Genomic DNA, 13,718 nt, shown 5'->3' with positions numbered 1-13,718 from the left:
AGTACTTTATCAAACTGTATGAATGTGTGTCCCAGGCCAGGATATGAAATTAACTAACAATGTTAAAGATCAACAAAGCACTGACATATATGTTCAAATTTGATTAATTCAATAAATTATTATTTTTTGTCTTAAATCCACCAGCCATTTTCATATTATACCAACATTTGCAGCATCCTGAGCCTTTTTGGGAAAGTTACTAGGAAAACTCAGCCCAGAGTTTCCTTTTTATTTTTAAAGAACTATAAAAAAAAAGAAAAAATCGCAACTTTTTTGGCAACTTTCACGGTCTCCCGCAACTTCATTGCAACAAACATTCAAAAGACATCGGAACTTTTTTTTCTCAAAATGGGTTTTTTCTCATACTCTGAGCCAGAAATCTCTTTAATTTAGCAGCTCTTGCATACACCAAACTTCCCAGTTGTATTCCTATTTATATTCTTAAGGATTTTCCAGAGGGGTTTGTTCATATATCACTCAGAGTCTGATTTATACAACATTTTATACCTAAAAACAGGGCGAAAATAGATTTTTTTATGGCTGTTGACAGTATTTTGTGATAAAAAGAGATATCCCAAATCCCCTTTGTAAAACCCTTTGACTTTAATATGTCAACAAAATGAAACATGAATTTTGAATCTGGCTTTATCCAATGTTCAGATTTCTCTTCTGGAAATATATGCAACTTAGCACATATTAAATGATATAATACCTTATTTGCATATTTAAACATATACATTTAAAAAACTTGTAATACAAAAGATATTTGCCTTAATGTCAGTAATCAACTGGGGAAGTTTCATGCTGATATCTATTAGTCTTTTTTTTCACTTAGGGTGTCTCCCCTTAAATAATTTGTGTGGATCAAACTGTCTACCTGTGTGTGTGTGTGTGTGTGTGTGTGTGTGTGTGTGTGTGTGTGTGTGTGTGTGTGTGTGTGTTTGTGTTGTGTGTGCATTTAGAGCAGTGTAATACAAGAGGAAGTGGGTCACAGCTCCTCAGGGGAACCACTCTGGTAGCTTGAACTTCCTCTTCATCATGCATGTTTAATGATGGATTGTAACATGTTTAAAGGCACCGGCTTTTAACTTTTAACAAAAACCAACATACATGTAAACACACACAAGAGAAGGAGAGAAATTAATGAACAAATATGCCTACTGTACTGTATTTATAGTGTAACCATATATGCATAAGAAATATAATCAAATGATCATGCTCCTACATGCTCTGATAAGGGAAGTTGGGGATGTTAAAACAAATTCCAGGAGTCAAATATAATTTATAGTGCTCATATTATGCTTTTTCCCTTTCCTTTATCGTGTTATATATCGTTTTTGTGCATGTAATAGGTTACAAAGTGAAAAAGCCCAAAGTCCATCTCCAACAGAAAACACTGTTCATAAACTGCTCCAAACAGCTCTATTGTAGTCCAGCCTATAATGCTCGCCTAGCTGCTAGCATGGCACGCCCTCATACTCTTTTAATTATGAATTATGTGCACTGTACATGTAACTATTATGTATGTATAGCAGCCTAGAAATGGAGCTTTTTTAAAGTTCCAGAGTGTGCCATAATGTTTTATTCTGACTAATCAGAATATTGCTTCTAATGCTAATACTGAAGAACATCCAGCCAACTAATCCATGCTGGGAGTCCAAAATAACTGGATTAGATTACTGGTTTTAATTGTTTTTCTAGACCCATGTCTGCAAAGAGTTGGGAGCTATGGGGAACATAGGGTGGGGCTTTTCTTTTTCTCTCCAGCCCACCAGAGTAAAAGAGAAATCAAACAAATACTCAAACAGTGCAGTCTATTTGAGGAGGTTGATGAATGCTGTAGCGGATTTGTAAGCAAATATACATACTTATATATATGTCTGAAAAACTTTGTTAATTTTGTTGGTGCTATAACAAGTTCACAGATCACACTCTATTTGCATTTAGTAAACAGGGCGTAAAGTAAAACACAGTATACCATAATGTTTTATTCTGACTAATCAGAATATTGCTTCTAATGCTAATACTGAAGAACGTCCAGCCAACTAATCCATGCTGGGAGTCCAAAATAACTGGATTAGATTACTGGTTTTAATTGTTTTGCTAGACCCATGTCTGCAAAGTGTTGGGAGCTATGGGGAACATTGGGTGGGGCTTTTTCTTTTTCTCTCCAGCCCACCAGAGTAAAAGAGAAATCAAACAAATACTCAAACAGTGCAGTCTATTTGAGGAGGTTGATGAATGCTGTAGCGGATTTGTAAACAAATATACACATACTTATATATATGTCTGAAAAACTTTGTTAATTTTGTTGGTGCTGTAACAAGTTCACAGATCACACTCTATTTGCATTTAGTAAACAGGGCGTAAAGTAAAACACAGTATGGGGTGTGTTAATGCTACTTCCTATTAGCATAAAACATGTTTTTCTCTGGCCACTAAAGGCCAAAGAAAATCATATTTTAGTGTATGCACACAAAAGCCAAATCATGTAAGCTTACCTTGAATCTAAGAATCATGGTCTCAATTTTCAAAGCAAGAGGATAGATTGCATAAAACGACAGAATAAGGATAACATTTTACATTTCGTTATATTTCTCTTTAATCCCAGTTTGGAAAGTTTAAAATAAACTGTATATGAAAAAATTAGCTGTATATGAAAGAAAATGCTTCTGTTTGGGATTAAAGTCTGAAATCTTCTAAAAATAGAAATTAATTTTGATCAGACCATGAACCTCATGATGAACTCAAACTTGACAATCTGACCATAAAACTGCATATTTCAAATGATTTAAAGGACAGCTGTAGATCTACTTTAAAAGGGAAGATTGTGCCTGACCTGAGTCTGTGTAACGCGGTCTGGCCAGGTCCCTGAAGTAGTAAATGAAATCCAGGCAGTGCTCGTCTTGCACCTCTCCCTTAGAGCACATTTCGGAGAGCAGTTCCAGCGCCTTTCGACAAATTTCATCCTCTCTTTCTGCAGGCATTGCCCTCCAGCATCCTTCTAACTGGTCTGCCACTTCGGCTGATCCTTCACCACCTCTCTCTCTCTCTCTTTCTCTCTCTCACACAGACACACACACACACACACAGACACACACACACACACACACACACACACACACACACACACACACACACACACACACACACACACACTCGGTCACAGCCTCTACCAGTGTAAAGATGCACATGAACCACCACGGCTACACCCCTAGATAGGTCTAGTGCATTCAACGCATCCGCAAAATTCGAATTTACTGTAGTTAAGGTGTTCACCGGTTTAAAAAATCATCCATTGCATTGGTTTTGTTGTTCAGCAATTTAAAAACAGCTCCAATCCAGCAGGGAGGTCACGGTCTTCTCCTCTCCTTTTTTCCTTTCCCTTCCTTTTATTCCTTACTGCCTTACTTCTCCCTCTATCTCCTGTCCGTGGTGCTGCTGAATTACTACTGAGCCTCCAGGCTTCAGCAGCGCCAGTGATGGTCCGTAAATGAATGCTCGGCTTTCTCTGAGCTCAATTATTTCTTAATGCACTGGGATGCAGAGAGAGAGACAGGAAGTTGTGCTTCCATCAACCCCCCCCCCCCACCACCACCATCACCATGCTATCCAAGCAGTAGCCGTAACACTTCACAGAGCAGTCTTCTGATGAACCTCTTACTGAACATTGTGCAAATGTCATGAAATCCCTCAGTGTTCCTCATTATTCAAATGAGCAAAGTCAAAGATGTGATTCCTCTGACAAGGTAAACACATGAGTAATGAATTAATATCCCGATGTGCTCCTGGGTAGCAGATGTTTTAATGGGGTAAGGGCCACAAATGCCTGAGAGGGCCCACATGCACAAGCCTGACCTTGACTAATGGAGGTAATGGTGAGAACTACAGATAAATGTCACATTAACATCCTGTTGATGGAGCTAATAAAGGCCTCCCTGCCTTAGTCTGACTTTCTCTTTCTGTGTGTGTTTGTGAAGTATTAGAAGAGGACCTTTTGGTGTATCAAGAAATAGCTTGACGCACATAAAAAAAACTTGAATGTAAAGCTTTTTTATCTTTTGGCAGTGTTTCAGCTATATATATAAATATATAAGGCTAATTATCAAACTAATGTCAGGTAACTGAAAGAGGGTCCTACTACTGCAGATCTCATGCATCTTAATCCCTGAACCAATTGGGAAAAGAGTAGAGTTCATTTCTACCACCTTTACCACCCCCACTAAAAACTTCATTTGCAGCTGTACTGGTATATTATTTTGAATGTCTCAAAGGGTAGAACTTAAATGTACCTTCTTGGATTGAAGATGTTTATGTGGCACGATTACTACTGTAGGTAGTTGTTGACAATGCCACCTAGGTTTGTAAGAGCCTAGGAACTCTCAAGGCTTTTACTAAATAGCTACATCTTAATTTAGGGTAACAAGTGGAAAGAGCAAAATCGCATGCGATGGCAGCATCGACTAAACTTAGACCTTTATTAATTTAACTTTTAATTTTTAAAGTTTTAGATTGCACAGAAGTCAGTTGGGTTAAATGAGTAGAAGCAGTTTGTTAAAGTGCACTGCCTTGAATATATAAGGCTGATTTCCTGTTGCCAGAAGGCGGCGCTATGACCATGAGTAAATATAGGCATGTAGTTGTCCTCAGGCCTGAACAAGCTTGGATCCATCCCTACTCAACAATTACAGACCTATCTTAAAGCTTCCCTTCATATCCAAACTTTTAGAAAAGGTTGTTTCAAAGTTTGGGGTCCCCTGCTGGAGCTGCTGCCCCCGCGACCCAATCCCGGATAAGTGGACAAAGATGGATGGATGGATGTTTCCAATGAGCTTACCCAAGCTCTAAACAAACATAATATACTTGATAAATTCCAGTCCTGATGCAGGAAATTGTTCTGTCCTGGTGCCGCTTGATCTCAGCGGAGCATTCGATACTGTTGATCACCGCATCATGATAGACAGGATCAGAGACTGGGTGGGCAACTCTGGGAGAGCCCTTGATTGGTTTTCTTAATATTTGTTAGGTAGGAGTTTTTCTGTGGCTGCTGGCCCTTATATGTCTGAGTTCGCTGCCTTATCATGTGGGGTGCCCCAGGGTTCGGTTCTGGGAACGATTTTATTCTCCATTTATATGCTTCCTCTTGGGCACATTATCAGTAAATTTAAAGGTATTTGATATCACTGCTATCTAGATGATATATTAAAGTTGATTTATCTTTTAAACCGAACCAGATTAATAATGTAAATGTTTTACAAGAGTGTCTGTCTGCTATAACAGACTGTATGGCCAGTAACGTTCTTCAGTTAAATGCTGATAATGCCATTGTTTCCTCGCGTTTGGATTACTGTAATTCTCTTTTTACTTCTTACTTTGCCTCAGTACATCATCTGTAGATCGTTTACAATTGGTCCTGAATGCTGCTGCTAGGCTACTGACATGGTCAGGGAGGTCATGTCATATTACGCCTGTCCTGGCCTCATTCACCTGACTGCCCTGTTAAATTCAGGATCCAGTTTAAGATTCTTGTAATAACATACAGAGCCATCAATGGCCAGGCACCAGCCTGCATTAGTGACCTGTTGCACCCTTATGTTGTCAGCAGATTTTTGAGGTCCTCTGATCCGGGCTTACTGGCCGTTTCCCGTACTAAGCTGAAAACTAAAGGTGATAAGAGTATTTGAAACAGTTGCTCCTAGACTGTGGAAAGCTTTGCCTCATATTTTAAGAGTGGCTGCCTCTGCTGACATTTTTAGCATAACTTTGCATTACAAGCATTATAAAAAAGTGTAAAACGTCAAAAAAACAAGCGCAGAAAAAAAATCAACAAACATCAGAATAGTGACAAAAGACATGGAAAAAAGCGACAGAAAAATAAACGTTTTCATTTTAAATTTTGACCCAGAAAAACGTGCATGGTTGATGGGAAGACAACACAAGGGTTAAATCTACACCCTGTTTCCTGTTCCTGAGGTTTTCTCCTCAGAGCTGATTGATGCAGGTCTTAGATGTCCCCTGATCTGCAGGAGACCATCACACATAAAAGGGTCAAGATCCAGGATTGCACTCAATTTTGAGATTGGTCTGTTTTCTTTTAGTGCAGAATACTCTTCAGGAAAAGCATCACTTTGGACAGATTTGAGTATGGCCAACTTCGCCACAGCCAGCTCTTCTAGGGTACAAAGTTTGTTGCACTGATGCCATCCTTTACAGATGCCTGATGAATCTGCCCTGTATGAACAAGTTTGGTGGACCAAAAAAGAAACTGCTCAAAGATTCCCAGGTGGAAAAGTGCTGGAACCATTCTGGGGTAACCTGACCTTGAATTATGTGAGTGGCAAGGGTGGTAAGCTGAGGTCTCTCTGTTTCAGGATCCACCAGCTTGAAAGACTAGTCTGCTTCAGATTGTTGGTGTCTGTGAAAGAACTCTGGACCTGTAAACCACATGATGCCTATGAGCCGAGATGCAGAGACAGACTTGGTGGCCAAATCAGCTGGGTTTTGGTCTGTAGGCACATAGTGCCACTGTTGAGGAGAAGTTGTCCGGCGTATACAATGAACACCATTATGCACATATACAAAGAATCGCTTGTTGTCATTGTGTATATATCCAAGGACCACTTTACTGTCGCAGTAAAACTTCACGGCATTGGGATTGTGGTCGAGCTCATCAAGGATCATTTCCGCCATTTCAACTGCCAGGACAGCACCGCATAGTTCAAGGCGAGGGATAGCGGGCTCTGGTTAAGGGTTAGCTTTGCTTTTTCAAGCACAAAGCCAACTCTACACTGTCCATCTGTTAAGATAGCCCTCAGGTAAGCTACCGCTCCTATGGCCCAGTTTGAGGCGTCAGAGAACAGGCACAATCAGTGTATGTGGCACTGGAAAGGGACTGCTGTATGTATGAGCGGTTAAGATGAAGGTTACTCAGATCCTGTAGTGATTTTTCCCATGTTTCCCACTTTTTGAACTTGTCTGCAGGAAGGTCTGTTGCTTGTTGCTGACCGCTACTTTAAATGTAAAAGTGTGAGTCTATGTCCCAGCACAACCTGATACTTCGATTTGCACAGGCAGAGCTTCATCACGAGGCTCAGTCAGGTTTTTTAGCCCTGCAGCCAGATCTCCAGGTGTGAAAGCTTGCATCACTTTAACACTATTTGAGGCAATTTTGTGCAGTTTGAGATTTGATTCTGCCAGTGAGGCTTGAGTGCGCTTGAGCAGATTAATGGCCTCGGTTTCAGTTGGGAGGGAGATCAGACCGTCATCCACGTAAAAGTGCCGATCAACAAAACGACATGAGTCTGATCCATACTTCTGTTCACCTTCTTGAGCTGCTCTTCGAAGGCTGTATATAGCCACCGCAGGTGAAGCGCTCTTCCCGAACACATGCACTCACATTCGGTACTCTGCCATCTCTTTCGTCAGGTCATTATCTTTGTACCAGAGAAACCTGTGTTTCTGTGGTCCTCTCTAACAAAAACAAACCCTATTAAGTCAGGGCCAGAGAGCAAGACACTGTTAAGAAAGAGACCACCTTCTTGTGCACTCAAGTCAAACACAACACATATTTGACCCGTCTTCTGGGAATGGTACACCCCAAAGATGGGTAAGTACAAACGTTCATTGTCATGCAGGGAGGGAGTTTCCTCTGTATGTCCATTCTCAAAAAACTTCTCTATGAACAAAACAAACTGTTCCTTCATTTCAGGATTTTTGTCAAGGGTGCGTCGCACTGAGTGGAGGCGGGAGAGGGCTTGAGTACGGTTGTTTGGAAGCTATGGTCTGGGAGACCTGAATGGTAGCAGAGCAATCCAGCTGTTTTGCTCATCTTGCTTGAACTCTTTCTGCACGATGTCCAGAAATGTCTCATCCTCAAAAGACAAAAGCAGGTGTGTTGTCGTTTTCTTTTGTAATAAACACACCTTGTCCAATTTACTCTTCTGCAGGTACGCTGGCATCAGGATTGCTTGGCATATAGGTGGAGATATCATGCCTGTTCTCCCTGCCGTACGATGCCTTGATCTCATGCATGTTCTCCCCGCCATAGCTTGCTTTGTCTTTAACAGAGATGTGATTCTGACATGGTGTCAATAAGAAGGACATTGGTCTTGAAGACAGATACCTGTCTTCAAGGTGCTTGTGGGCACTCTCGATGCAGACCTCCCCCACTATCACCCACCCTAAATCCAAATGCTGGACGAAAAGTGCGTTGTGGGGACCATTGATTTGCTGTCTGACCTTGTGAACGCGAATGAGGTCTCTTCCAAGCAAGATGAGAATCTGCGCTTCAGGATCAATCCCTGGGATGTAAGGTGCAATAGGTTTCAAATGAGCATTGGAACGAGCAACCTCAGATGATGGGATCTCTTCTCTGTTGCTCATGATCTTGTTACATTCGATGAGTGGGGGTAAGTCCAAACACACTTTACCATTCGGTGTTTCTATCTGAAAACCCATAGCCTTCCTTCCAGTCATTTCAGTGGTACCAGCACAGGTCCTCATGAGGTAAGGTGAAAGGATATCTTGGATGCCAAAAAGCTGGAAAAACTTGGATTTGACCAGTGAGTGATTACTCTGATCATCAAGGATTGCGTACCTCTTAACTGAGCGTTCTCTTTGTCCTTGTGGGTAAACTTTTACCAAGCATATTTTTGCACAAGATCGCACCTTCTCCGCAGACCTTAGCGCACTTTGAAGTTACCTCTGGAGGAGAGCCGTTTTCCTGCTCCGTGCATGGATCAGTTGTGGGAGACATCGCTGGTGAGATGGTGCCCTCTGGATGCATGACTGTGACGATCACTCTCACACTTGTTGCATTTAAGCTCTACTGGACAATTTCTAGCCATGTGAGTAGCAGAACAGCACCTGAAACAACGTTTGTATTTTTTCAGCAATAAGGGATATATTCCCGATTGTCCCTGATTTTACATTGCCGGGTATTGCCATTGGCCGAAACGTACCCCATTGGCAATGTGGTCGGGGTTTTGGGACATTTGCCATACATGCGTTGATTTTTTGGAAACCTTTTGGACATTTGGGATGCCAATTTGGGAACACTTATGCCATTTGGGAACACACTGCGAGGGTGGGGGTCTTGGGGTGGTGGAAGAGGAGGGGTGCATAGGACAATTGGGAACACTTGCAATTTGAAAAAAGGGGGGGCATGGGACAATGGGGAACACTTATGCCATTTGGGAAGGACAACTGATAACACTAAAACCCCCCCTATGAAAAACATGCCAAGTGTCCTGGGCTTTCAAAAGTGTTATCTGACCCCTTCTGGGGGAGCCAATAGGGGCTCTTCCCATGGGTCCAGGTCCACCAAAATTTGGTCATTCATTCTCCAGAACAGCCTCGTCGACATTGAACAGGTTTCAGGTCATTATTTGACTGTTATTTTGAATGTGTAAAAAAATGGCCTTTTGACCTTTGGCTCTTATATTTTGGGACATTGGGAACACTTCTTCCATTTGGGAGGGACACTTGGGAACACTTCTTCCATTTAGGAGGGACAATTGGGAACATTCAACCACCCTATTAAAAACATTGGGCTTACAATACTTTGTTATATTTCTATTCTTTTTCCAAGCCCCTGGTATACTAATTGACTTCCAGTGAGAGGAATGGAGGCCAGACCGGGGCTTAGCCTGCAATCAGGCCTCACAGTCGGACTCCCTGCCCGGCTCGCACACCGCCTTGTGTTCCCAAATGTCAAAAGTGTTCCCAAATGGAAAAAAACCCTTATAAACCTAACAAGTACAATTGAAGAAATTATACTTGTCATTAACATATTTAAACAAATGTCAAGTATGTTGCATAAAAGGGGCATGGCTACAATATTGGCTTGGTTCCAGCCCCCAGGACCTTTGCCTTGAGCATATAGGATTCCTGATGGTCTACGATGACCACGCCCTACACATTGAATCTATGGTTTGTGACGACCGCTTGCGTGCAGGTTTTATGCATGTCGCACCATTTTTGGAAGAAATATGGCTGTTTAAAAGTCAGACATTTGGGAACATTTCCCATTCATTTTCCCTTATAAAATCCTCCGATTCATTTGTAATTGCATTTGTCCCGCCTCCCACGCAAGCATGCTAGGTGCTAGCGACTCCAAACCAACATGGCCGCCCCATTTGGGCCCGGCAACAACATATTACAAAAGTTTCTCCGTTCAAAACAATATTTAAACGTGGTGTTGGACGTATTGATCCTAAGACCATGTTTTGGGTGAATTTTGAACGGGACTTTTTTTTTCTAGACAGTTTGGAGCAAAAATATTATATTATATTATGCACTTTTGTAGAGGGGCACGCAGCCCGCTACTGTGCAAAATCTGGGGTCTCTGGGGTCTTTCCTTTATTAATTATGAATATTTATAATTTTTGAAAATGCGATGGGAAATGGAAGAAATGTTCCCAAATCTCCAGAAACCTTTTTGAGGAGCCTGTAGGGGCCCTTCCCATGGGCCCAGGTCTTTATTAGCAAAATGTTTAGCATTGAAAATGCCCTTTTGACGTTTGACCTTATATTTTGGGACACTTGGGAACACTTCCATTCGGAACGGACAATTGGCAACACTCAACGCCCCTATTAAAAACACGCCAAATGTCCCATTTCGCACTAAGGGAAGGACAGGGTAAGGCCTAAGAAATGTTTCATAAAATGGAACAAGTGTTCCCAAATGTCCAGACCCCTTCTGGGGGAGCCAGTAGGGGCCCTTCCCATGGGTCCAGGTCCACCAAAAATTGGTCATTCATTCTTCAGAACACCCTCTTCAACATGGAACAGGTTCCAGGCCATTATTTCAATGTTAAATGTGAAAAAAACTTATTAGCATTGAAAATACCCTTTTGACCTTTGACCCTTATATTTTGGGACACTTGGGAACACTTCTTCCATTTGGGAAGGACATTTGGGAACACTTTTGCCAATTGGGACGGACAATTGGCATCACTCAACCACCCTATTAAAAACAGGCCAAATGTCCTGGGTCAGGCTTTGAATCCTTGTATCGCCTTTTTTTTTTTTTTCGTGCCCCTGGTATACTAACTGACTTCCATGGAGAGGAAGGGGGGCCAGACTGGAGCTGAGCCTGTGAAGAGGCCTCAGAGTCGGACACGCACCCCGGCCCACACACCCCCTGATGGATTTGGGTGTTTGCAATTTTTTTTCGTGCCCCTGGTATACTAACTGACTTCCAGGGACAGGAAGGGAGGCCAGACCAGAGCTGAGCCCACTCTCAGGCTTCAGAGTCAGCTAGCACTTAGCAGGGTTGCTCAGGAACATAGGACATTTGGGAACACTTTTGCCGTTTGGGAAGGACAATTGGGAACACTCAACCACCCTATTAAAAACAGGCCAAATGTCCCATTTTAGAAATAAGGGAAGTACAGTGTTAGGGAACACCGACCCAGGACATTTGGCCTGTTTTTAATAGGGTGGTTGAGTGTTCCCTAATGGCCGACCTTCCTGTGCAGCCATGCTAAGTGCTAGCACGTCCAAACCAACACAGTTTTACTCCATAAAGAGCTGGCAACGACATACTCAAAAACTAGGGCTCTAGCTGAAATTCAAAAAATTGCTATTTTTCCGTTTCAGGTTTGAAGCCACAAATGCAGCCAAAACTCCTCCAGTTGGGAGAGGACATTTGGGAAGACTTTTGCCATTTGGGAAGGACACTTGGGAACAGCCAGTGCCCCTATTAAAAACAGAAAATGAAATAAAGGAAGAAAAGTGTTAGGGAACACCAAACCAAGACATTTGGCGTGTTTTTAATAGGGTGGTTGAGTGTTCCCAATTGTCCTTCCAAAAGGGCAAAAGTGTTCCCAAGTGTCCTTCCCAAATGGAATAAGTGTTCCTAAGTGTCCCACAATATAAAACCTAAAGGTCAAAAAGCCATTGTCAAAGGTCATGAAGCAATTTTCAATGCTAATATTTTGTTTCCCACAGTAACATAATGGCCTGAAACCTGTTCAGTGTTGCCGAGGGTGTTGTGGAGAATCAATGACCAAATTTTGGTGGTCCTGGACCCATGGGAAGGGTCCCTACTGGCACCCTCAGAAGGGGTCAGACAACACTTTTGAAAGGCCAGGACATTTGGCCTGTTTTTAATAGGGTGGGTGAGTGTTGCCAATTGTCCTTCCCAATTGGCAAACGTGTTCCCAAATGTCCATCCCAAATGGAAGAAGTGTTCCCAATTGTCCTTCCCAAGTTGCAAAAGTACTCCCAAATGGCCTAAATTCTTATCAGTTCCCTAATTAATTGATTCCCTTACTTTTTCTAATTAACAACAGTTTGTCTAAATATTGACTCAGCATCTATAAATAATGACTTAGTTTCACTAAATAATGACTTAGTTTCACTAAATAATGACTTAGTTTCTCTAATTAAAGTGTTGATAGCCAAACCTAGGACATTTGGCCTGATTTTAATAGGGTGGTGGAGTGGTCCCAATTGCCTGACCCAAATGGCAAAAGTGTTCCCAATTGTCCTTCCCAAATGTCAAAAAGTGTCCCAATTGTCCTTCCCGAATGGCTAAAGTCTTCCCAATTGTCCTTCCCAAGTTGCAAAAGTGTTCCCAAATGTCCTAAATTCTTATCAGTTTCCCTAATTAATTAATTGATTCCCTTACTTTTTCTAATTAACGACAGTTTGTCTAAATATTGACTTAGTATGAATAAATATTGACTTATTTTCTCTAAATAACGAGTTAGTTTCCCTAAACAATTATGTAGTTTCTCTAAATAAAGTGGTGGAAGCCCAAACCAGGACATTTCCAAATCCATCAGGGGGTGTGTGGGCCGGGGTGCGTGTCCGACTCTGAGGCCTCTTCACAGGCTCAGCTCCAGTCTGGCCCCCCTTCCTCTCCATGGAAGTCAGTTAGTATACCAGGGGCACGAAAAAAAAAAAGAAAAGGCGATACAAGGATTCAAAGCCTGACCCAGGACATTTGGCCTGTTTTAAATATGGTGGTTGAGTGATCCCTTCCCAAATTGCAAAGGTGTTCCCAATTGACCTTCCCAAATGGCAAAATGTGTCCCAATTGTCCTTCCCAAATGGCAAATAGTTTCCATATTGTCCTTCCCAAATGGAAAAAGTGTTCCCAAATGTCCTACATTCCTATTATTCCCCAACTTTTTCTAATTAACGACAGTTTCCTTAAATAATGACTTAGTTTCTTTAAATAAAGTGTTGATAGCCGAACCTAGGACATTTGGCCTGATTTTGATAGAGTGGTGGAGTCACTGCAATTGCCCTTCCCAAATGGCAAAAGTGTTCCCAATTGTCCTTCCCAAATGGCAAAAAGTTTCCAAACTGTCCTTCCCAAATGGCAAAAGTGTTCCCAAATGTCCTACATTCCTATCAGTTTCCCTAATTAATTAATTGATTCCCTTATTTTTTCCAATTAATGACAGTTTGTCTAAATAATGACTTAGTATCTATAAATATTGACTTAGTTTCCATAAATAATGATGTAGTTTCTCTAAATAAAGTGTGGAAAGCCCAAACCAGGACATTTGGCCTGTTTTTAATAGGGGGTTGACTGTTCCCAAGTGTCCTTCCCAAATGGAAAAAGTGTTTCCAATTGTCCTTCCCAAATAGAAGCATTGTTCCCAAGTGTCCAAAAATATAAAGATCCAAAGGTCAGAGGACATTTGGGAACACTTTTGCCATTTGGGGAGGGGACACTTGGGAATAATCAAGTCCCCTATTGA

The 13,718-nt window shown here is 41.7% G+C and overlaps 1 protein-coding gene across 2 annotated transcripts in view; it reads right to left on the bottom strand.

Annotated features, from left to right (window-relative positions):
• The window catches only part of LOC120563984 (synaptotagmin-9-like), a 309,829-nt gene extending 306,763 nt beyond the window's left edge, over positions 1-3,066 (bottom strand). For both annotated transcript variants that reach the window (XM_039808553.1, XM_039808554.1), the window contains exon 1: positions 2,840-3,066. In XM_039808553.1, coding sequence (XP_039664487.1) covers positions 2,840-2,987 — 148 coding nt within the window. In that variant the 5' untranslated portion in view covers positions 2,988-3,066. The remainder of the gene's footprint in view (positions 1-2,839) is intronic.
• Positions 3,067-13,718: the final 10,652 nt, after the last annotated feature.

This window comes from Perca fluviatilis, chromosome 8 (genome assembly GCF_010015445.1).
Source record: "Perca fluviatilis chromosome 8, GENO_Pfluv_1.0, whole genome shotgun sequence".
In the NCBI taxonomy this organism is placed as follows: Eukaryota; Metazoa; Chordata; class Actinopteri; order Perciformes; family Percidae; genus Perca; species Perca fluviatilis.
The sequence above is the reverse complement of the archived record's forward strand: the minus strand, read 5'-3'. Positions and strand labels throughout refer to the sequence as shown.